The following is a 25,872-nucleotide window of genomic DNA, read 5'->3' on the forward strand; positions in this document are numbered from 1 at the left end:
TGCCTGACCAGTTTATTTTTGTCTCTTATTACTTGGTTTTGACATCTTTAAAGTTTCTCTGAATGGGTGGGGTCTATTTGTGCTGTATTATCATAAGTCGAAGCGGAAAAGAGAAGTGAGATTCGGGATAGAGGCTGATGGGGATGGGGTGGTGTGAAGTGGTGTTGGCCAGATTATCCCTCTCATGCAAATGTACTCTCTCCATGGTTAGGTCCCACTGAAGCGTGGGGGCTTTGCTTTGGTCACAGCTGCTTCACGTTTCTACCCAATCACACAACAGCCATCTGGGCACGCATGTCGTTGCGAAGAGCTGGTGAGCTCTTGGGTCGGGCTCACTCATGCTCTCTTGACAGATCTGTTCTTCTTTAGTTTACTTCACCTCCCTTTGGCCATTGCATACTTTTACCAATGTCCATTATCGCCTGAGTGCAAATAATTTAGAATCATTTTAATTCACAAGAAACATGTTGTCACCTTAGAATCGATGATTCCTTTGGTGCTTCATAGTACTGTAAATGTTGTTTCAACCCTATAAATGAAATCGTCCTAAAGAATTTTTAGCTTAAATTTTGTTATAGAATGCAATTATTCAGTTGTTAGTTGTAACAGATGTATTGTTTTTTTTTTCTTAAATTCTTATGTTAATCTTTTATACAAAATTGCAAATTGCCTAAAAGGTGACAAATACCTTTGGCTAATGTTCATTTAGCTCAGTTGTTTAGCTAAAAAGTGATTATCTACAAGTGTGATGCTTGGACTTGCATTCTGTATTATATAAAAATGAAAAAATAGTTCTGTACTAATTATTTCAGCATATGTTTGTGAGCTATGAATATAAACATTCCATAATATTGTGAGATACTCAATCTCCATTAGCAAATTTATTTAAATGTTAAAATTACCTTTACAAAACTTGACACATTATCAAAAGTTGAACAAATGTAAAATCTTTTATTATTTTTTGCAAGCATATATATTCTAGGATGTTCATGTAAATATGTACGAGTAAAATGCTTTATTTAAACTGTATTTGTAAATACAATATAAATTAAGCAAGGAAAAAATCTGTGGAATTTTAATAAAAAAAAAAAAAACATATGTACTTCCATATATTTGGTTCAATATACAAGGTAACATTTCAAAAGGGAGTCATGTTACATAAAATGGGCAAATTGTGGCATTATTTCATTGTAATAAATTATAAAATGATAGGAACTTCTTCAGGCTGCTTAATATAAAAAAATATATATTTAAGATTAAGAGTAAACTGTTTGAACACAGGAAAGAGAGATACATGAGTTTACATCACATATTGCAAATGATATTTTATAACTTTATTTAATTTTGAGCATTTAATTATTAATATTGTTTATCTTAGTAACTTTAGGGCAGCAAAAAAGTCACGTTTATATGGGATGATTTAAAACTTTCAAATTCCTAATTTCTATTTTTAGTTACAGTTTTTTCTTTTTTAAAAGTCTACGTACAAGTCACACCATTGTAGAAAAATAGACAAGACATCGAAATATATAGGCAACTGTATGTACAAAGAAAAACCAATGTTACATGAAATGTAAAAAAAAAAAAAAAAAAATCCAGTGTTTGGACAGTGTCTAAAAAAAATCCTGAAATGTTGAAACGGTTGTGTGTGAGTGAATGTGTATAGTCAAGCGTATGTGGAACGTCTCTGTGTGTTGACTCAGAAGCGGTGCTCTCCACGCGTGATGTGCGATGAGAACTCGTAGCGGTCCTGACTGCGGTAACCACACAGGTTACACTCGAACGGGTCTCGGAAGCCATGGCATCCCATGTGGATGGTATACATGACGTGGTCCAGGAACAAAACTCTGCAGTGGACGCAGCAGTACGCCCTCAATTCTTCTCCCTCTCCGCTCAGGACCTTAAACCCCTCCGATGATGCCATACTCAGCTCCATCCCCGCTGCCCGCAAGGCCTTGAAATGCCGCTGCTGCTCTTCCTTTACCACTGGCAGACCTCCGTTTCGCATACCTGGAGCCATGTGATTGGTCAGGTAGATGAGACCCCCTGCGGCCGTCGCCGCGCCTCCCCCGGCCGCCCGCTCCCCATTGTTACTCTCGGTGTCAGTGGAGTCCTGGCCGCTAGGGCTGGGCGAGCCGTCCTTCTCCACGGAGGCCGATTTGGACTTGGACAGCAGGAGGAGATGCTCTGCGGCGCTGTCCTTAGCAGACACACCATTGCCTTCGGCTGATTGTGTCTTGTGGAGGTTGTAAATAGGGCTGACCACCATGTCTGAGGAGGAGCCAGGGGAGGTCTGAACCAGAGGCCGCAAGGACTCCGCTCCCAAATAATTAATCGCACTGTTGATGGCCTGATCAATGACGTGAGGCTGCATGAGCTCACCTGAGCCACCCTCGAATGACAGCTCCGACAAACGATTCTCTCCTGTGGAAGAAAACCAAAAGAGCAAAGGTTTTAGCTCACCTGAGTTCTGTGAAATGTAAAAGGAGAACTGATTTATTTACCAGTAAACCATTACTGGTAAGCACAAATTCTGACATTTTTTCTTTTCTTTATAATATTATTATTACTGGGGAACCCTTTGGAGAACTTCTAGGTGCCCTTTAAAAACAGAGAGTTCTCTGAGGAAATAAATCGAGTTCTTGCATTAAGAAAAAAAAAAGTTTTTAAAACATTAAAAGTGTGGCATTTTAGATCATTCAAAAATAACATTTTCATAATTTAATTGGAACATTAGTGAAACCTTCTTAGAACATGTTTTTGTTAGCTGGGATCATAATGGTTTTATGAAGGTTTTGAGATGCTTGAAAAATACATTTAGCCACACTCTATTAAAAATTAGGGTTCCAGTTGTTGTTGTATTTATTTATTTATTTATTTGTTTTTTTTGTTTGTTTTTTTGTTTTTTTGCTGTGATGCCTTAGCAGAACCATTTGGGTCCCCCTAAGAACCATTCAATGAAACATTTTAATAATCTAAAGAACCATTTTCCACTATAAATAACTTTTTGTGAAATGGAAAGGTTCCATGTGTTAAAGGTTCCTCACTGAACCATCAATGCCAATACAGAACATTCCGCAGGTGCCCACAACTTCTTCAGAGGGTTCTTCCAGTGTAGCAGTCTGAGAAACCTCAAATGGTGTCTCAAATATCTATCTATTTTTACAATAATCTTCAGTGAAACAGCAATGTGAAATGAAGATAAATGGGCTTAGTAATACATCACATTATTCCAACAGCGATTCAAAAACTATTACTATCAAAGAAGCAAGTGTAATTTACATAAGAATTCATAAAACCATAAGCATCAGTCAAAGTCAGTTCATGTTGCATGCCATTATAGTGTTTCTTTCCCTGCTTTTTTAGTCAACTCATCAAAGAGAAAGAAATGAGGGAGCTGCCAAGCATTGTTTGTCTCTGCAAATTTTCAATTCTTTTAGTCAGAGACATGTATTTTGACAGTGATATCTGGATGATCTATGATATAACTGTACAATGAAAGCAAACTTGAACTCTTACCCACAAACCTCTGTGGCATAGAGCTCTTACGCTTAGCTACATTGTTAGCTATCCTGTCTAGCACCAAGGCTCTCTCAGATGCAGGCATGTCCTCCCTCTGCTCATTCTGGCTGTTCTCTTCCTTCACTATGGAAAGCAAGACAAAGAAACCACGTATAAGATTCAAATGTCCGTATCTAACCTGAGCTCATCCTCTGACATTATGCTAACTATAATAAGGGATGATGTTCCTTCAATCAAGCAATTAAGATTTCTATCCCTTACTCGAAGTTGTTTTTCTTTAGACACTTTTTTAAGCTTTGGGACTTCACAGGCATGTTACTGCAAAATGATCAATTATTGCTCTGAACTTCTAATTTTTTGGGCAGTGTCATCAATAAGTACTACCAGAACATAATTGGTAGTTGTACTTCCACTAATACTATGTATTTTTCTTTTCATCGTAGTGACAATAAACCACATTTAGGCCATGATAATGGGTTATAGCTTAGCACCATTTCCATCTATAAGAACAGAAAAAAACTTGGTGTTCTGTCATTCACAGACCAGTATAAATGCTGTTCTGAAGGCCCATGCACTGCAGGTAGTTGTGACATCTCTCCTTATGTTCCTCCAGCGAGCTCCGCTGCTTGTAACTGCGCCCGCAGTATGCACACTTATGAGGTTTTCCGACTGTAAATTCAAAATAAAAGCAAAATCTGTTCAATCACACAGTAGAATTTAGTCTTTGTGGTTTTCACTATAATATAGCGTAACACAATAACACTTGTTTTCTGAGCTGGCATTTACCCGAGTGTGTGCGCAGGTGTCCGGTGAGGGCGTCTCTGCGCCGGCAAGCGTAGTTGCATAGGTGACATTTGAAAGGTTTCTCGCCAGAGTGCAGTTTGATGTGTCGGAGCAGGTTACCCTTCTGAGTGAAGGAAGCACCGCACTGGTTGCACTGGAACGGCCTTTCCCCTAGGAGAAAGAAAGATAACGCATAACTCATATGTTGGAATTAAGACATTTTCATGTAAAGTTACTACATGCTGCAAGTCATGCACAGTGATTAAGGAACTAGATTTTTCAGCATGTTCTTCTTTCTAATGGTCCCAGAACATATTTGGAAACTCAAGCCACACATAAAAATGGTTGAGTATCATTGCAATCAGTTACAAAATATTAAAGCAAAAAACTTTTTATGCTGTAAATGATAAAACAGTAGATTCAACCGTTCAAAATTAAGGCAACAAGTATTTGGACACTTTCTTGTTATCAAACATTAATAGAATATGTTCAAAGGTGCAACAGTAGCACACCTGTCTGAAACTTTCAAATGACAAATAATATTCAGTAATATTTTTAATTCAGTTTCTCTGATAGTATTGGATGAGAACAAAACTTAGCCTAACTGAATAAAGCTGGATAATGACACTACTGCCTTGATTAGAGCTGTCTTAGCTGAATTAAACTTGTTTCATAATTGATGAACTTTGCAACATTGACACGGTTATTAAACTAAAATCACCACTGAGCTGAACTGATAATGTGTAGAGCTGCTTTATAGCTGATATTTCATAATTATTGAATTCCGTAACATTTCCTTTTCATTGCAGTAAAGCTGCTTACACAATCTGTAGCCTATTGTATAAATACTTATAAAAGTCATTTGACTTTAAATGGACTTCATCCACTGAAACTGCGTTGGAACCTATTAGTTAAAAAAGAAATTGCAAAAAAATTGTGTCTTTTCGATTTGGGGCTTCTGTGTTCCCTTGTGTGATAAAGTAACTTGCGCTCACAAAGAAGTGACTCGCTGTGCTTTAACCTGTATAGCAGTTATATATACACCTGTATAGAATGCCAGCGACAAATGGCCATGTAAATGGCGAGCGTCTGAGACACTATATCGGCTCTCTGGAAGCAAAGCATCCGCCGCTGTAGCGCTATTACGCTGTGAATGCGGGGTCACTGTCCTACACGGCTCTGGCGCGCTGTTACATCTCCAATAACGCGGCGCCTCGCGCCAAAGCTCAATCAAACACGCGAGCGGCGCTCTGCGCTCTGCGCGCGCTGCCTGGCTCCTGATCGAACAAGAGGCTTTCAGACGCTGCCTGCCAGTTTCGTAATGCACCACTGCCTGGGTCAATTTGATCTGAAAATCTCATTTTTTCCTCTTCTTCAGCTCTAAAATAAGAGCGGCCCATCACAATGCAAATGCAGAGCTCATTTAAATAAAGTGAAGGAAACACTTTGTGTTTGAGAGCCAGTCTTTCCTGATCAGCGCCCCTGGAATAAACCAATATCCAGCTCCTCCGAATGTTGTGGCATTCTCCGAGAACGCTATTAATACGGCGCTCTCTTCAAAAGCCCTATAAAATAAGAGTCACCAGTGAAGCAGCAAAAAGACGGAAAAAGAAACTCATTAAAAAGGCATTTCAGGAGCTCGGCACCTCCTGCGAATATTTTGATTTAAATAGGAAGCACTTCATTATATCTTTTATTGTACGTTCTTTGCTGAATTTACATTAGCCCACTGTTCCTTTCTTCCATTTTGAGTTTCATTAGTTTGTCAAGTGAGGAAGTTAAGTGCCTTTTTGAAAAATGTTCTCACCCACTGGTTTGGCTTGGTCGCAGCGGAATATCAATTTGAGAAAGGGAGAAAATAACTGATACTGAAATAATTGTCATCTGAGAGAGACTTTTGCTTGGTTAGTTGATACATTTGGACTGTTAGCTATAAAGAAATCTAAACAAAATGTCACATTTTTAAACCTCTTTTTAAAGACAAAAACACACATCTCATCATAATTGTTAACACATAACCCAAGAAATTTAAATACTGTCATCATTTACTCACCCTTACTGTTTGTCATTCCAAACCTGTATGACTTTCTTTCGTCTGTGGAACACAAAAGAAGATATTTTGAGAAATGTCTCAGTTTTTTAGTCCATACAATGGAAGTCAGTGGTAACCAAAACTATATGTTTCTTTAAAATATCTTCTTTTGTGTTCCGCATAAGAAACAAAAAAAGTCATACAGGTTTGGAACAACATAAAGGTGAGCAAATGATGACTGAATTTACATTTTGGATGCAACAAACTGCGGACATTATCCGAAAATGCTACCCTAATGTTCTAAAAACAAACATATTGTAATTACATTAGTCATTTACATCAGCTAACATCATCCATTCAAGTCAAGCCATGCACAGTTACTACTCTGGCTTCTATTAAAGAAAAGGATGGTTACATTTAAAACACATCCAGCGTCTGTCTCTGTCCTGCTCTCTGTGTGTCTCTCTATGTGCGGATCAACCTACCCAGCCCTGTGCCCTGTGAGTTGTGAGTGATAGTATAAGGAGGGAAGAGTAGATGGCAGTTGTGCTTACCAGTGTGACTTCGCTTGTGCACCATTAACACATTGGGCCCAATGCAAACCATCCCACAGATATCGCACTTCAGCTTCCCGTTGGGGAGGCGGATGCCCCCGGCCGTGGGGTAGGCGGCCGGCTTGCTGTCAGGGCCTGCGTGGGAGCCGTTCACTTTGGCCCCTGAGCCATCGAGCACACGCAAGTCCTCGGCTGCACATTCCTCCTCCTCTCCATTCATCTCACAGGCCAGCCCGTTTTCCTCGTCACTCCGAGCCTCAACTTTTATATTACAGGCTGGAAAAGAGGGTAGTGGGCCTGTTAAGTTCAGTGGCAGGCTGGGTGGTTATTTTCTCTAACTAACACTGCCATCTTTTATCATGATATCTTAAGGTTCTGCAGCGAAAAGAGCATCTGCAAAGCAACTATTTTCTTTCTTTCAGCCTTTGATTAGCAGTGTTTGTGTGTGTATGTGCAAAACATCAACTTTAGTTGCATTAAACACATTTTTGAAACATTCACTTGACATAGAGAACATAAATTGCATTTGTTGAACAGCGAGATACTGTAGATATGACCACCAGTGTTGGGAGATAATTTAAAGCAGTAGCAAGTTACTAACTTGATAACATTTTCCGCTGCTACAACACAGGCTTTTATTATTATTATTATTATTATTTTTTATTTTTTTTAAGGAAACACAGCTTTGCAGCCGAGGAAACTGAGACAATAATCCAATTGAATCAGATTGTTCTGATGATTGATGTATCTGTTAATTTATTCATATACTTAGATTTTTTAATTTCTTTGAAAATATATGGTCCTCTTTAAAAAGCTTTAATGTACACCATTCCAAAGTTTGGACTAAGATTTTTAAACGTCTTTGAAAGAAGTCTCACATGCTCACCAAGGCTGCATTTATTTGATCAAAAATACAGTAAAAACGAAAATATTTTGAGAGTATTATTACTATTCAAAATTAATGTTTTTGATTTTAATACATTTTAAAGTGGAATTTATTTCAGCATCATTACTCCAGTCTTCAGTGGCACATGATCCTTCAGAAATCATTCTGATATGCTGATTTGATGCTCAAGAAACATTTCTCATTATCACATTGAAAACAGCTGTGCTGCTTATTATTTTTATTGAAACCATGATACATTTTTCAGGACTCCTTGATGAATAGAAAGTTCTAAAGAACAGCATTTATGTGAAATGGAAATCTTTTGTAAGATTTCCATGCTAAATAAAAGTATTCAATTCTTTTCTTTTTTTTTTTTTTTATAAAAATAAAAATCTTACTGATCCCAAACTTTTGGATGGTAGTGTACTTAGCAACTTTTTGTTAGTAGTTTGTAATCAAAATTAAAATTAAATATGAGTAGCCAGGAACTTTGCCAGTTTCAAATTAGCTTCCCCAACACTATTACTACCATGTGTCAAGTATAAATAAACTGACAAATATGTAATGTAGAGTTAAAACATTTACATAAGACATATGTTTACATAATGATGGGGTAAGTACTCCAAACACCCTTTAAGGAAAAGAGAAAAATAATATTTGAGAGATGTACTGTAACACTAACACTAATCCAGCATTCTTCTATCAAACCGCCTGTTCTCAAACCATCTTACCATCTCATTCATCATCACACTTCTCTGAAACAAATGACTGATAAACAGGAAACAGAGACACAGGAAGCTCTGTGAAACTGAGGACTCTCAGCGGTGTAAACCAGACCAACAAACCGTGGTAAACACATACACACACACACACACACACACACATAGACTCACATACAAGCCTACAGAAGCATGAAAAAGGAGCACACATTCAAATGAAAATGAAACTGTTAAATATTTAGATTATTCTATGGAATGTCCGTAGTACAAAATGCCTGTTCAGCCTAATGAAGTAAACATTTTGAGTCTTTTAAGGCAGTTAGAGCTCAGGGTAAAGGTCCTGTGGTTAACATACTGTGGTGCCAGGCTGATTTCCCCATGCTTCTGTTTGTACAGACTCAAGAGGAACAAGCAGAAATAATGAAATATGGGAATCCAAGGGAAAAGGGGAAGCTTCAGCGCCCGAGCCGGCCCAACCGAAAAAAAGGACAAGAGTTATGGAGAAGTGACAGAAAGGGAAGCACAGACAGGGAATTGTTAAGCACAACAAGAGTACAGGGATCAGCAACTGAAGCACGTGATTAAACTGGAGAGTACCGACACACAAAAGTGCTGTCTGTGTTCAGGTTACTCTCTGACAGTAAGCAGAGCACAGCCACACACTTGTTAGTGTGTTTCCAAAATAGATTGGAAATAATTGTCTTGAGTTTTACAGCAAGTGATCCAGTTGCCAGTATAATCGTCTGACAGTGACTAAGAAAAAGACTGCAAACTAATCAAATAACTAACTAGAAAAGATAAAAGCTAGTTGACTAAAAATTTTATTATCTTTAATTTCAGAGAAGGTCTTGACTGAACATCATCACATAATTTTCCTTTTTAGTGCACGCTCCTGGTCTTTATGTGCGCTATTAATTGGTGGACATTCTTCTTCATAAAAAAGCTGCACCTTATTTAGCCATAAAGGATTCATATTAGAACCTTAATGTTCATTTTTTACCTAAAGTGTACCTAAATTATACATATACATACTTTTTGAAAAGAGAGCTGCCCCAGTGACAAGTAATTTTCAATCCCTGATTTTGATGCAGTCAATTCCCAATAGGCCTGCCTACATTTTTCCAGCTGAATATTCTGTTTAACTCTAATAAAGTTTGTCTGATTAAGTAAAACAGGTTGTAAACTGCATTTGATGTTGACTTTAAAGAAGGTTTATATGGATTTCAGTGTCAATGTGTGAATGAATTACAGCAGTTAATAACGTAAAGTCAATACAGGAATGCAATCTCCCATTAACACCCATAAAAGGATGTATCTCTTGCTCTCACTCACACACACACACACACACACACAGAGAGAGAGATCCACTGACAGCCTTTCTGCTTATATGATATGATGATTTAACCAGTGTGATGTGACCTGAGTTTGGCAGAGGGAACTAGGCTTGTTGTCATGATACGGTCTCTCATGGATCTTTTGGGGAAGTTGTGACTAAACTGGGGATGGGAAGAGGAGCTTTTACTTTGTATAACGTTTGTCACACATCCTAATTTACCCATTTTGGGAAGCAAGTGACAGAAGCCACAGACAAGGACAAACAAAAGAGCTCTACATAGAACAGAGCCACGTAACAGGCAAACCTCACAAACATCAATGGATAATTTTAAATGGGAATAAATTAGATTTTTTTTTTTTCATTTATAGAGCAACTCTCTGGAAGTGAAGTGGTTCAGTTAGTGACAAGTCAGTCTCACTTTAGCAGTTTGACCCTGTGACCCTCTGCTACATCGATTACTAAGTTATCGCAACATTGCACTTTAACAAGGGATGTTTTCACAGCATGGGCGCTATAAATGAAAATAAGTCTTTGCTAGTACAATTTATTTTCGTTTGTGCTCCAGTCGAGGCACTGAAAAAAACTATGAATAGTTTATGCAGTGCGGGAGAGCTACATGCACATTAACCACGGCTCCACAGCGGGTGGGTGAGAGTATATGTTTGAGCATGCATGTGTATGCATTTGTGTGTCAGATGTGATACAAAGAACCATGCTTTCGCTCACATTTTTAGGAACTTGCTAGTGAAAAGTTTGCATCTGATATAGCAACAGGTTTAAGGGCAGGCCATCACCCTCATACATTTAAAAAGAGGAATTACGTGATAAAATAGGCCATGCACCACGAAAACCTTCCTGCACTTCACTGGACAGTGTCTTTTTTCATGCAGTGCTAATAAAAACTAATGCACAAACCAAACAGCACTAATTTTAAAGTCAACATCCAATAAAAATGGACTATGTTTACTTTAATGGTTGTTTCGTGTCTTGATATGAATGATTAATCGTTGTATGTGATTTAATGGAATTAAATGGTTTATAATCATTATCGCTAATCAAAATCTAAATCCTTAATCAAAATCTAAAATGACTTTCCTTTCTGCTGCCACTTAGCTATTTTTTTTTTTGGGGGGGGGGGGTTAATTAATATCCAAATGGCTATTTATGTATTATTTTAGCATTCAGTTTGGCTCTATTCTGGTATGTAACACCTAACTGACAATTCAAACAATTCCTGCTCATTTTTTCTACTTGAATGTCTGGTTTCACTTGGAAATATGTGACATTATGGGAGTAAAATGGGTTGTGAGCACCAATACCCCTTGTGATAATTAATAAATATGATGTTTTGATACACATAATAGCATGTTAATTAAAATGTAATGATTATGTAAACACATTACAGTTTAAATTTATATCAAAATCAATTTTAGAGTGATTTTTTTTCCACTTTGTTTTACAGTGTCATTGTTGCACGTTACATGTACTGGTAGCACTTTATTTTACAGTCCTGTTCCTCATGTACATACTATGTACTTATAATAGTAATTACAATAACTATGTAATAACTAGGTACTAACCCTGAACCTACCCCTAACCCATGTAGTTACCTTGTATTACCAGAACTTTCTTAGATAAATACACTATAAGTACACTATAAGTACATGTAAGTACACGTACTGTAAAATAAAGTGCAACCCATGTACTTGTACTTTCAACTAACCCTAAATCAAACCCTCATCCTCACCCCTAAACATTTAGTAAGTACATGTAGTTAATTAATATTACTGTGTTTAAATGTGTATTACACTGTAACAAGGACACCGTAAAATAAAGTTTATCTCTTTTTTTGACCCATTGCGTAGGACCTAAGTACATCTTTAAATGTTATTACATAATTACTTCTATCGTCTTTGAAATATGGTTGACTGCTGAATACACTGACAAGCAAATATGGCAAACTAAAATATACTTAAATGTTATTTCTATCGAAACTTGTACATACTTGCATTTGTAACAATGAAGTTGAAATGTAGTACATTTGAAATATACTAACTTTAAATGAAATATTAAAACACTACACTCTAATGCACAACAAAAGATTATTAAAACAAAATTATTTAGAATGTACTTTAATGTATAACATTTATTTTGACATTATTACAAAATGCATTTAAAAGTATACTGTAAGTACTCATGAGTGGCCTTTTATTTCATTAAAAATATCAAGAACAATTTTTAAAATATACTTTTTAAAACAAACATTTAGTTTGTAAAGGAAAACGTTGTTTGGCTCTTTGTGCTTCACACAGATTTTAAATTTCATTCCTCAAAATGTTTTGATAACCGTAGAGGAGTTTCTGGGTCTTTCATAGCAGGAAACCGAAGAGACAGCGCTCTGTAAGAACCATCTCTATATGTTTTGATTTCCTGATATTCTACGCACGTTGCTTCGTGTCTGATGGAGTCGCGTACTGCACAGTCTGCACAGATACTCCCTTGATACACTTAATCAGAGAAGCAATGATGCACTGTGAAGATACTGTCTTCACATCCTCTTGCACATTGACTGATTATATCTTCAGGGACAACATGCAGACAGACAGATGCATGCACAAGCACACACACACACACACACACACACACATATTCACACAAACCTTTACTAATGAGTTCAGAGCATTTGAAGTTTAGTTCCCTGTTTCTCTCGAACAATCCACCTTTTTTTTTCTTCTAAATCCTAAATGGCATCATGATTCTTTCTGTACACCCCAAATAAACTCACATCTCAATCAAAAAAGATGTTCATCGTTGAAAGCATCTCTAAAGTGTGTGAAAAAGTATATTTGTGGGCAAAACAATGGGTGGTGTTGAGTTAAATGTCGTTTTAATGCACTTCTTAGTGTTCTTAATGTCATTCTGACTGTTCAAAAAGATGACTTTTTTCACATAACTATAAAACAAACCAGAACACACCACAGCCTATGTCACCTCCTATTGCACCTTATTACTTTATCGATATGACTTTGCTCTTTTTGTACATAACACATGAGTGAGATATGAAAGTGCTATTTTGCTGAGAGTGAAGCATGTCTTTTGGACTTACATTTGAATGTGTGTGTGTGTGGAAGTGTGTGAATATCGTGGCAGTTGAAGTGAAAGCATGGCATAAGTGCAGGTGCAGAGTTGCATGTGTTATGCGTGTAAGAGAGCGTACGCTCACATTTGTTGCGATACTGCATCTATCTGCTGTTGCTCCTGAACATTTTATCTCCTTGAGTGAGTGTTGAAACTGAGTTCTGGCAAGTTCTTCTTAGGAAACTCTTGCACATCCTATTTCAGTTTCCTCTCACATCTTTTTTTTCTTTCTCTCTCTCTCTCTCTCTCTCTCTCTCTCTCTCTCTCTCTCTCAGTCTGTTTTTTACTTTCAGTAGCTTCAAAGTGAGCGGGTCACACATTAAGTCCAAGTTAATCTGGAACTTCTGGAAGGGAAAATTCCAAACTAAAATACATCAAGATATTAAACAGGCCATCTGTTAACTTATGGTTAGCCAAATTTATTCCCACCCATTTTCGTCTTTAGTTAACCCACTTTCTATTTACACTGCTAACACTATATTTATTAATATAATGACTAACTTACACATTCTGTTACTACCTACCGATCAAACACGACATTTTCAATGAGAACCCATATTTTTGTATTCATTTTGTGAAAACAGAAGTGTTTAATTTTTATATATACTATCACTCAAAAGCTTGAGGTCATTAAAAAAGTTTATTTTTAAGAATAAATAATTTTATTCAGCAAGGATACGTTAAATTAATCAAAAGTGGCAATAAAGACTTTTATAATATTATTAAAGATTGCTATTTCAGGTAAATGCTGTTCTTTTGAACTTCCTATTAATCCTAAAAAAACAACAACATGGTTTCCACAACTGCTTTTAGCATTGATAATAATAGGAAATGTTCCTTGAGCAGCCAATGTTTCTTTGCATCATAAATGACATTTTTAAAATGTATTAAAATAGAAGACAGTAACATAAATTATAATTATATTTCTCATTATTGCATATTTTTACTGTGTTTTGATTAAATAAATCCAGCCTTGGTGTGCATAAGAGACTTTCAAAAACATTAAAAAATATCTTACTGACCCCACACTTTTGAATATTTGCGCACCTTTAAATTTTTGTTCTTGGAAAACAAATGGCTTTAACAGTTTTAATTTACATTTATCCTTTAGACATTTCATCAGATGATCTTAAACCAAAAAAATAACTTATACATTATCAAAACAAGAAAAAATTCAAGAGTAAACAAGAGAAGGAAGGGCAGAAGTGAGTAAAAAAAAAAAAAAAATTCCCTAATAAGTGGGTTAAACAGTTCATGGCATAACTGAGCACATTATGTGTAGGTTCAGTCAGTGAGTAAATGCTGTTTCAGTGTATTAAATTAGAATTAGCTGTTTAAATGTCCCACGGTTTCAGGAACCAGTAGGTATGAACTATCAGTCTGACAAGAGGAAAATAATTAATTTAGCATACTACTTAAATTTTTTACAGCAGTTTGCTTTTGAATTAAAAAAAAAGAGACATGAACTCATTACGAAAGCTGAAGATGCATATAGTGAGCTAAATTGAATACTTCAGACCCTGCAATTGTGTTTGAACAATCTAGTGCACTCGCTCTGTGATGTTATAGGCAGGACGAGAGCCGTTACATGCACTCATTTCATACAAAGTATTACATTTTAAAGCTTTCTGTGTTAGGCTGACCTTAAAAGTGGGCTTTAGTAGAAGTTATATCAGACTGAGTATTGCATGAATGTGTATATGAGGTAGTTCTGTGGTTGTGTCCCAGCTTAGACTGGTCTGACTCACCCAGTGGTTTTTCTGTGCGGTTGTTGTGTTGGAGACCAGTGCTGGCTGACAAGTCTTCAGGAACAGGCATGGCCTCATCTTGGTCCTCTCCCCCCTCGTTAGCAGTCGGGCTGTCCCTTCCTGAGCAGAGAGTGGAGAAGTTACCAGTATAGACACAGGCCCATCCCTTATACATACTTTAAAATTTAAAATTGATGCATTACATTTTTAAGTTTAATATGCTGAGAAACTGCAGCTAAATTCGGTTGTCAGTTCACCTTTTAGTGCTTATTTCTGTTCTCTACACACACAGTGACAACTGCATTCTACAACAGAACTGACTCCTGACAAATTCAGGTAGTGACAACCGGATTTAGAGAAATTCTACACTGTGTATATGGAACCGAACTGTTAAACTAGTTGTTAATGATGTATTTAAATGTGTATCAGTTTTGTCTTTACTGTATGTGTGGTGCCAAAAAAACCACAGGGGATGTTTTGACTCATTAGTGTTGCCAAATAGTGATAGAAAAAAAACAAAAAATAAGAACAAACACATGGTAAACTCAAATCCAAACACGATATCTTGGAAATAAGCCCCATAGCAAAATATCACAATCTGCACCTGCCTATTGTATTAACTATATAAACTAGATCGCTTTATGAGCCGAGCCCAAATAACAAGCTCAAAAGAGGCTTTATTAGCATCGCTTATAATAAGTAGACATGGCAACCCTTCAAGAGCGCACTCTGCAAAGTAGCCTTTCAAACTTATTCAAAACACTACGGCTCTGTTGACAGTGGTTTTAGTTAAAATTGAGCCATTGGTCACAGTAATATTACTTTGATTAGAAATAGCGGATACCAAATGCCAGAATGTTACTATGGTTACAAACATGGTGTCAATCATGGCAGTTTCAAGAGTAAGTTCTGTTTTGTACAAACATGAAACAGTAATTTAGGGGATTTACTCCTGTATTTAAATGCAGGTGTCACTCCTGACACTTTACTGTGGGTATGTGGCCAATTACACGTAAGCCACTTGTAGACTGATTCCACATCAACCCCCCAACCAATGAAATTACATGAGAATGGCCCCACCCCCGGTGGTGGGAATGTTCAGGAGAACAGTAAAAACTATTTTTTCATGTAATCTTGATGTTATATTTTTTCATGCTTATCAAAATAAAACTGATAAAAAAAATAGACGCCACTTTATTTGGTATTTAAAAAGAATAGGCTTTTTAAAACTTTATTCTTGTGCATACAGGCGCTGTAATAAGCAGTGCATAAAGTACTGAATGAAAAGTGTTTCTATGGCTAAATAAAAACATCTGAAGCATCTGTGTATTTGACAAATATTGCATGTAATCCACTTTATCTGTGATAAAGTATTCAAACACTGCCCAAGCTTCATTATAGGAAGCACAAAGTGTCCAACTACATGTCTCTGTTTTCAACTCCTCTCCTGACTCCAAGCAGCAAATCTCACGGATCAGTTAAATCCAGCTGAACTCAAGTTATTTTTTTCATATCTGTTTGGTGACATTATTAGTGTAAAATTTACACACTTCCCCTTAAAGCAATAGAGTTGTATTGTGGTTTCTCCAGGATGTATTGCATCCCAGCGTTGACAGTCAGGGCATTAAATATATAATTCTCACTAACACAACAAGTTTGGAACTCACTATAATGAGTCTTGTGTAAGTTTTGTAACTTTATTTAGATATGAAAATGTCGACAGAGCACAAATGCTGACCCTTTTTGCTGCATTCAGACTGTGTTTCCTTTTTCCATTTATTTATTTTCCTGGAAAAGTGTATGCATTAACCTCGGGCCGATTCAAGATGTCATCCTTGAGGTGTTGTGGCAAAGAGGAACATTTCTTGCTTCATGTGCAAGAGTTCCCAAGTTTAAATCTTGCTTAAATCTGTTTGTCAGTAGATGTATATCAGTAATGGGGCCACATTTGGATACTTGGTATTTCACTGGAAAAGAGATTTCTCATGAGAGATAGATGCCATTCATGTCATTCCAAACCAGACTTTTCTCTTCTGCAGAACAAAGTTATTTTGAATAATGTTTTTGTTCATTCATTAATGAAGTCGAAAATAGGCTTGGAATGACATAATGGTGAGTAAATGATTTTCATTTTTGGGTGAACTATCATTTTATGTAGGCATTTTGTATTCCTTTAAACTGGTAAGAGTGGAATTCTCTTTTTTTTTTTTAGAGATCATATGTATCACATTTCGGACTCGGAAGTAAATGCCCACGTAATAAAAACAGTTACTCACACTGCAACATCAGATCCAATATAGTCGGCACATATTTGTCTTTTAGTTTCAGTCTTTCTAAAAATCTAATTGTGCCTTGTTAATAAACAAATCTGCAGTAAAATGAAGTGAACAAAGGACCAAGTTCTTACTGGGGCACTCTGGCACTTCCTTAAAAATAAAGTTTATTAAATAAAGTTTATCGTTTGGTTTCTGCATAGACCTGCGTTTGCTGCTCTTGTCATTTATCTACTACACGTGTGAATCGGTGGGCGGGGCTAAACAGGCAGCGATGTAGAAGCAGGCATTGATCTTCTGCGAAGCTGGTGTTTAGCATCACTATTACATCATAAAGTGGTACATTCCACAGGCTGTTATCTTGACAGATTGGCTACAATATAAGCTGTTTTTAGACTAACGAGAAAGTTCTGAGTTCTGATGTTTTTCTAGCACAATGACCTCTTATATATGACATATATCTGCTGAGACAGAACTACTTAAAGCCAGTCTTTGAACAGTCAAAAAACGGTTATCTTTGCTTGACTGTTTTGATCGCCCAGACCTCACTGTGGCTTTGAACGTATGAGAGGTGGCTCTTACCTGTTATCTGGGACATTTCCTGTGCCTCCTCAGTCTCCATCCTGTGCAGGTATTCTAACAGGAGTAAAAGCAAGAGAGAAAGAGTATCATCAGCGCTCACTGCCTCAAAAATAAGCCTGTGTAAGAGAAGTGGTTGGTGAATAAAGGAGAATGGCCTTTCTTTGTGTATCTCCATCACCCTGGCAAGAACAGCCCTATTCCAGCCGCACACACCACTGTCTTCCACATTACATTACAATGAACTACAGACATTTTCATTACCGCTCTGACAGACGGGGTGAACTAAGAGAATAGGTTTGGTGGTCTACAAGGCCGGCAATGGGGTGGGGAGTCTCGAAAGAAACAGGCTTTCAGACCACATTTGTTATTTATTGTTAATTTCCTACCACATAATCATCCAAAAATGCAAACTGACTGCCGCAAAATTAAGCAGAAAATTAGATGGCCCGGGGTCATGGAGGATGCGGGTGTTTGGCATCGCCAGCTGACTGGCGCTCGTGTTCACTCTAATTTACTGAGCATGCATGGGTGAGCCCGGCAGCCCAACTCTTTCTCCACTTCTCTTTAACACACACACACATACACATACATTGGAACACAGGGATGTACAAACACAGACGGAAACGTAGACAAAAGAGTGCAATGAGTAAGATACAGAAGGGACAAACTAAACAAAGCAGGTTTATCAGACACAAGAAATGAATAGATTAAGAAATAAGGGAAAGGTTCGTTGAAAATAAGTCAGCGAGAGAATTCTCCTATTATGTTGCAACACAAACGTTAGCTATTTTCTGTGAATGTGTGAGACTTCTGATTCACTAGCTGCTACTGTATATGTAAATAACTGGAAGATTCCCATATAACATATTTAGGTTATGAATACATTGTGGGAACATTGTTTTTAAATGTTTCTAAAATGTTGTAATGTCTAGTTTCCTTGTTGTGATTAGAACATTATTTAAAGGTTACAAAGACGTTTCTTAACTAACTTTATTTATATATATATATAAATAACTGGAAGCGAATGACACAGGACATGGACAGGACGAGAAGAAAATGGAGGAAAGAACAAGAGTGGAGGGTCAGAATGAATGTTTTCGGACTCCTTAGAAGGAGTCGGTGGTGAGCACTTCCTCAGGCCAGGTCTGCATATCTGAGAAGTCACCAGCGCTCGTGGCCCCATTAATAATGTAGCGGCCACTTGGGCCCACAGCAGATGGGCACAACAGCCTCGGCCTCGCTGCTACTTCAAGATGCTGCCACTAGGGCCCCGCGCCCGGCCCCGCCAGCCACACAGGGAGAAGTGAAGCTCCTGAAAATAGCCAAGCAAGCTGAAGAGACCTCCTGGGAGAAGGGGGACGTGGGCCTTCCTGTTTTTAATGACAGATGGCTCCATGCACTTGGAACAAATAGTGGGAAACCGGCGGCCTACCGTCTGTCGCAATGTCCCAGTCTTCCTGGGGATTGCGCTACTCTGAAGACTTACGACCGGCTCACACACCCAAAACCCTGGTGAGGGCTTGTTGCGACTGCTGTGAGATACGAATGTGCATGTGCTTGGGCATCATTGTGTGTGTGAAATGGAGAGGGTTAAAGGTCATTGGTGCGTAAAGGATTGCAGGTGGACATAAAGGTAGACACAATTAAATGCATTTAGCTGAAGAGTAATATGTTTTCTAATAAATATGTTTTCTAATATGTCTTATATGTTTCTAATATGCAAATCCACATTTGTATATAAATAAAATATATATATTTTATATATATATATATATATATATATATATTATATATATAAATAATACATATATATAAAATTAAAATTAAAAATTATACTTAACCTCAAAAGATGACACATTTTACTCTAAATATACTGTGCAGTTTATCTGATGATGCAACACTTCAAATAGTTGCTCAGGTCACTTCTTCCCCTTTACTGCATATATGCATATGACAAGTAAAAATGAAAAAAAAAATAATAATAATTTAATTTTGTAGCAAAAATATTTAATGTCTCATGTTTGTGAGCTAATTAGCAAGATAACTAGCTGGCTAAAATTACTTCAGAAATTGCTCGTTCTCCAATAATTGATTCTCATTCTGTTTGTGTTGTAAAATAAACTGAATGCATATTTATTTAAATGATATTTTCCACAAATAAATGCCATTATTTGTGATTGTAAAATATTGCTAGAAAAAGTAATATTAATGATATTTTACAAGCAAATTGTAGATCATATCAGCTGTTATGAAGACCAAGGAGCTGCTCATGGATCTTCACAGACCTCTTTGACTGTCTAAATGGGACATCAACAATCTTTTCAACACTTCACAGATTTGGCCGCTGTAAGATAGTGGCTAGAAAGAAGGCATTTGGCTTCCTTGCCATGTTTCTTGCCACTGGTCTGGCTTTGATTTCACCAGGAGGCGCTTGTTGCCATCAAAAGCAACATGGGATGGGTACTGTAAAAACAGGCAAATTCTTGATGAGAACCTGTTTTAATTAGAATTCTTGAATGGCCCAGCAACACTCAATTATGACTGAAAATCTGTGACTGGACAAGAGAAATATAACATTTAAGCTGACATCCTATGGTGGAGCAAAAAAAAAAAAAGTCAAAGTAAAAGTTTGACTCATTGATGAATGTTTTTATAAATTAAACATCCAATGTTCCTTTCTTGGTGAATGTTATGTCTTGAACGTTTTTTCACTGAAAATGATTTTTCATTGGAAATGCATGTATTGAATGATTAATAGGATTTTTAAAAAATATTTTATTGATCCAGTTTTAAGGAAGAACTGACAAAAACTAACCAACTAGCTAAACAGTAATAGCATAGGGGAGAGCGGGGCTTGTGTGAATCCACTTGCATTTCTGAGAATTTCTTCCTCATTTATCTCACAAAAATGTACAAATATGTGGTATTGTTTCATTAATACGGTGTGCATTTTTTTTCTTTATTTACCCCAAAAGAATGGAAGTGGAATGAGACAGCATGTGTGGCACATTGTAACATGACCATTTAACATCTGACCTAATCAAAAATATACAAGACAAACTAAAATGTTTTGTCAAAAATAATAATAATAATAATAATTAACTTATTTGTATAAAATAATGCCATTTTTAGTAATTAAATATAACTAATTTTGGAGCTTGACAGTGAACACACCACAGAACACGAATATGCAGCATAGCTCAAAACAATGTGAACAAATAGATGAAGAAACACATTCGGAAAAACACTGAACTGGACACAACACACCCCTCCCTCCACACACAGCTCTCACAACACAAAACAAATAGACAAGCCAGTAAGAGTGCTTTAACTTTCCTCAAATAATTTTTTTCTGAACATTCAGGTTCTCTCTCAGTTTTTATTCACCTTTTTGCATGGTTTCTCAATAGAATTTGAGTTTGATATGTGAATTGCATTGTAGAATAACATAACTCTAATAGTAGGAACTGTTTTAACATGTTCCCCACCTGAGCAACTGGGATTTACACTTGCCTAGTGTCTTCTGCTGGTTAGATAAACATTAAAGAACTATCTAAACTGATAATTAACCGGTTGGAGATTAAAATAACAGCAAATATGTCTAGTTTTAAAAACACTAAAACACAAAAAAATTGCTATGGTTAAATAAATGTTCAATGATATCTTCCAAAAAAAATTTAAGTTTGGCATGTTTTTTCTTGATATGGCAACTATTAAATACACTAAGTTGCGTCATGTGTGGAAACTTACAACACACTCCCATAAAACAGGCACTTTTTCAAAAGGTATTGGTTAAGGTTAGAGTCAGGTCAGGTTTGGCTTTGGGTTAGGTGCAATAAAAATGTAACGCATTCCTCCTACCACAAACTAACCATCATCTTGAAGGTTGATGCACTATTTTTCGTAACTGAGGCTCTGTGGAGTGGAGAAGTAGAGTGTATGTGTGTGTTGAGTGGGTGGCTGTGCACGGTATTCCCCTGCGCCCCCTTTTCTGAGCAGACGTGAGAGGGGAAATAGTGATGGTGTAGACAAAGAGGGGGAAGAAAATGTTAAAATACTCAATGATGAGCTTCTTCATGTATGATTATTTAAACCAGCGCTTTATTCTCCCAATCTCATGGAGTTATCATACCAGTTACCTGATCTTAGCTGACGACTTTATTTATATACAAGGTAGTAAAATTGAAATATTTACTATACTAAATGTTATCTCAATCCACATATTCAGTTACCTCTTTTTTTCAGCAGTTTTTTGCTTGTGCTGTCAAACCTCAGTGTGCGTGTAGGACACTGGTCACAGTCAAGACAGGAGATCAGCATAGTCAAGCACATTATCATACTGACAGGAAGAGCTCTGTGGGTGTGTGTGTGTGTGTAGTGCGCGTGAATATAAATGTATTTTTGTGTGATTGCTAGTGTGTGTGTGTGTGTGAAGAGAAAGGGAGTGTAAAGGGTAGGAAAACAATCTAAGTGCAAAAAAAAAAAGTTTAAGAGATGGGTGGAGACTCTGCACTGCAAACCGTTAAACAGACAAAATGCCATTGCTACGTTTAGAGACATTCAAAGGTGAGTATGACTTAACTAAAGAGCTACTTGCAACAAGTGCCGTTTCATCATTTCACTCAGGGATGGTTACGTAATGAGTCAAGAAGAGTTGCTAAGGGTAAATGGTGGAATTTTTCCCTTTGCATAAATCAGCAATATTCTAAAAGGATGCAAAACAATTCTGGGAATTTTTTTTTCATTTTTTTTTCAGTAGGAACAAAACTGAAAACTGAAGTCATAACAGAAATATTTTGTCCACTTTAAATATGATACGATTTGAGTCAAACACAGATACTACATCCAAATAAATATTTGATGTTAACATAAATGCAATCGCTACTTTTTAATTATTGTATTATTCATTTTGGTCAATTAGATTTTAAACTTTAAATGAATATTTTACCATGAAAAAAGTAATAGTACTGGAGGACACCTTAAGAATGTTAAATATATATTCAGGCTCATACAGGTAAGACTAATTAGATATCAGTTTCCCGAGAGAAAGCTTCACCTCATCATAAACAATATTAATTCTCTTCTTTAGCTTACAGAACATTCTTCTCTTTCTCTCTTGTTGCAAATAATATTAAAAATACTGAAAAGTTTCCTAATAAAAATATTAAGTTTATCCTTATTTATATATATTATATTTGTATAAATATGATAAAAAAAAACATTAATAAAACCTAAAATAGACATGCCTTCAGACATTACAAATATGGTTCTTTTGGAAAGTTAGTATGAATAACTTAAATAAAAATAGAATTGGATAATCATATTTGCAGCGATTAAACAATGTGAAAATAATGATTTCTAATTAGGAAAGCTGCACTTCTAAACACTGTTTAGCTTTTCCAGTAACTGTTTGTCAAATGGGATATCCATTGACTGGCCTGTCTTGCATCAGTGAGGATTTCATCACATTTGAGGGCGTAGGATAGAGTGATTGCTATCTGTCAAAGATGATATGCAGGAACTGCTTTCTGAGGCTTTGACAGAAATAAAAGAAGCTCACTTTAGAAGCCTCATTTACACTGGCCACACTTAACTACACTGCCATTGAGAGCACTCATTTTATTCACTTCGTCATGTCATCTCTCTCTTTCTCTGCGCACATTTTTAATGTGCCACATTAACGTGTACAATATGCTTTATACATTAAAAGTGCCTAAAACAGTACATGTTGTCGTATATGGAAATATTATGTTTTTGAGATTCGCAAAAGCTACAGACATGCACTGTGAAACTGTTATTTTAAGAGCGCAGAAGTGAAAACCATTCTTTTTTTCTTTAAAAATAGAATAAAGTTATTTAAACGCAGCAACAAAGGGTAGGCTACTGAAATATAAAGCGGCTATTCTTTTTTAACTATCTTACCTAAAAACGAAGGCCTACATTATAGGGTTTGATAAATATATTTTTAATTGGTCATTTTTCAAATCTTAGCAAAACAAACTTTTTTTGTCTATAAATTTGAGTTTATTCGTTTCTCAGTAAGAAAGTTTGATGAATCAGTTCTCTCAAATAAATGTGAGAAGTGTGTTTTTGTCAGTCGCACACGGTGTATTTTTACACAATCGCTCAATACAGTTTCTCATTTGTTGCACATCTGACCTGTGCCGTGAGCACTAACGAGTGTACATGGAACCAAACAAGGGCACAAAAGAGAAGCTCGAGACACACATGCATCACCGGAGAAAAAATGACCAAAGAATTCGTGTAAGTCATTTTCACCTGTCTTACAGTACCTAGACTGGAAAAAAATGAGAAAACTCACACAAAAAATAACTGTCATTTTTAAAGGATTATTAAGTAAAACCAACTTGCTGTGATTATACTTTTAACCACTTTAAATTTAAATTATAATTAAGAAAATCGAGCGAAAATGAAAGTGAAATGAATGGTAGCAAAGATTCGGTTCTAACATAATGAAGAAAAAAGTCCAATGTAAAACTTCCTAAAAACTATTTTTGAAGAATGCATCCATAGCTGGATCGGACGGAGAAAATTAACTTTTCGATTGCATACATTTCCTTAGACATAATACTGATCAAATGTATGTGTCATTAAAACAGACTTTTTTCTTTTTCGGAGAAAATGTGTTTTTTTCAAAAGTCCATATTGCTAAAAATAGGAATTTGTATGCTGAGCAACAGGTGCGTATCGAAAGATAATGAAAGTAACGTTCAAATTTGTATTTAAGCAACACATTAACAACATATAAAATTAAGGAATATTGCGTATATTTAAATTTCATTATCAATGAAATGATTGGAGAGAAAAAAAATTCCACCCGGTTCCACATATGGGACATCGGGAAACTTTTTCCATATGGAAAACTGGAAAAAGATGATGAACCAAAAACGAACAGAAAAGAGAAAGAAAAGAAAAACACATAAACTACATTTAAAACGTCTAATGAAGAAGCCCTGGCGCAAAATAAAGTAATTAGCCTACGCGTAGAGCGCGACGAACACGCCTTCGCCGTGTCAAGAGGATTGAAGCGCTTGCACCTGCTACAGTTCAGGACAAAAACTTCCATTACGCCAGTTCTCCTCGCTCTCACTTAGTTGAACTGTACATTTTTATCAGCTCTTCAGTACTAAATCTGTGATATGTGTCACTTGGACCGGCCTGTGAGAGTTATTTACCTGCTATTCCTTGAGTTTGCAGTATGAAGCTCTTCCAGCTGTCCCCCGCCGCTCCATGCGCACAAGTTCTCAGCGCCGCGGCAGCAGTTTGGAACTCTGCGCGCAGTCCCTCCCCTCTCCACTGCACTTCCTCCTTCCAGCCCAGCATTGCTATGTCTCTGTGTTCAGGCGAGACATTTTGCATGCTTTTATTCCAGAGGCCGAGTCTGCTCGGGGAATCGAGGCAGCAGAGCTTGGCACTTCGCTTTGTATCGTGCCAATAAAAGCTGACACCCAGTAGACCATCACTGGCAGCCATGCATGAGATGGGATGAGGCGGGTTAGGACAGTGGACTGATCATTTCTTATTTATTTATTTCTCTCAGAGAGACAGGGGTCTCTTGATCTCATGTCACCTGTTTTAGTGATGTTAGTAGAATACTTTTCTTAAATGAGAAGTTAATTGATGTCTATTTAAATTAGAAACGGAAAAGGTTGCATTAATTAATTGCTGTAGGCGAGGGGCCGGAGCCCACTAGAGGGCCTTATCAAACTTACATGGGGCACTAGATGATTTAAATGATTTTCAAAACCTTATTTAAGAAATAGCAGTAGCAAGAGAGATGTTTTACTGAATATAAACAGTGCAGTTTACATCCGAACCACAGCTATACCGATTAGTGATGTCTGGTTTGCGAATGAATCGTTCTTCGATGTGAACTGGTTCTTTTATGCCAACTGCTACAGTCTACGGAGTATGGAAAGTTCACTTCTGATCCACTTCCACTCCGGTCTGGAATGCTGTGAATGGATAAGATTGTACAAACAGTGAAAGTCCCAGTGCTGTTATACTAAATATGGGCACTCTTGGAGTGCTGCTTGACCAATCGGATTATAGGATCAGAACTAACTGTAATATAAAGTGTGCATAAAGCTGTTTATTCTTTTTCATTTAATGTCATATATTCATCTCTATACAGGCTACATTTTTAAGAGCCATACATTATTATTTTTTTATTTTTTTTTTATAAATCTTCATTGAGATGTCATTACAGAGGTATGGTAGTGGTCTGTCTTTGAATATTGTCTGTGGGGAGATTTGGAGTTAAAAAGGTAAAGACCAA

The 25,872-nt window shown here is 36.7% G+C and overlaps 1 protein-coding gene across 6 annotated transcripts; it reads right to left on the reverse strand.

Moving 5' to 3' along the window:
* Window positions 1–931: 931 nt before the first annotated feature.
* Window positions 932–25,067, reverse strand: ikzf1 (IKAROS family zinc finger 1 (Ikaros)). 6 transcript variants are annotated; one of them, XM_042736462.1, is made up of 9 exons: window positions 24,770–25,067; window positions 17,574–17,627; window positions 14,719–14,838; window positions 6,892–7,167; window positions 6,359–6,400; window positions 4,309–4,476; window positions 4,066–4,191; window positions 3,520–3,645; window positions 932–2,424 (listed from the first exon to the last, which is right to left on the reverse strand). In XM_042736462.1, the coding sequence occupies exons 1-9, from the start codon at window positions 25,065–25,067 to the stop codon at window positions 1,700–1,702; spliced, it is 1,935 nt and encodes a 644-aa protein (XP_042592396.1). In that variant the 3' UTR covers window positions 932–1,699. The 6 variants fall into 6 exon arrangements, with proteins under 6 accessions (XP_042592396.1, XP_042592397.1, XP_042592398.1 ...); XM_042736463.1 differs by lacking the exon at window positions 6,359–6,400; XM_042736464.1 differs by lacking the exon at window positions 3,520–3,645.
* Window positions 25,068–25,872: the final 805 nt, after the last annotated feature.

Source organism: Cyprinus carpio, chromosome B13 (genome assembly GCF_018340385.1).
Source record: "Cyprinus carpio isolate SPL01 chromosome B13, ASM1834038v1, whole genome shotgun sequence".
Taxonomy (NCBI): Eukaryota; Metazoa; Chordata; class Actinopteri; order Cypriniformes; family Cyprinidae; genus Cyprinus; species Cyprinus carpio.

Excerpts from the sequence above, each read along its gene's own strand:
- ikzf1 (XM_042736462.1), bottom strand. The coding sequence starts at position 25,067 with ATGGCTGCCAGTGATGGTCTACTGGGTGTCAGCTTTTATTGGCACGAT. Across the intron at positions 17,628-24,769 it reads GCAAACTCAAGGAATAGCAG|AATACCTGCACAGGATGGAG; the intron begins GTAAATAACTCT and ends TACTCCTGTTAG. Across the intron at positions 2,425-3,519 it reads TATGCCACAGAGGTTTGTGG|GAGAGAATCGTTTGTCGGAG; the intron begins GTAAGAGTTCAA and ends TTTCTTCCACAG.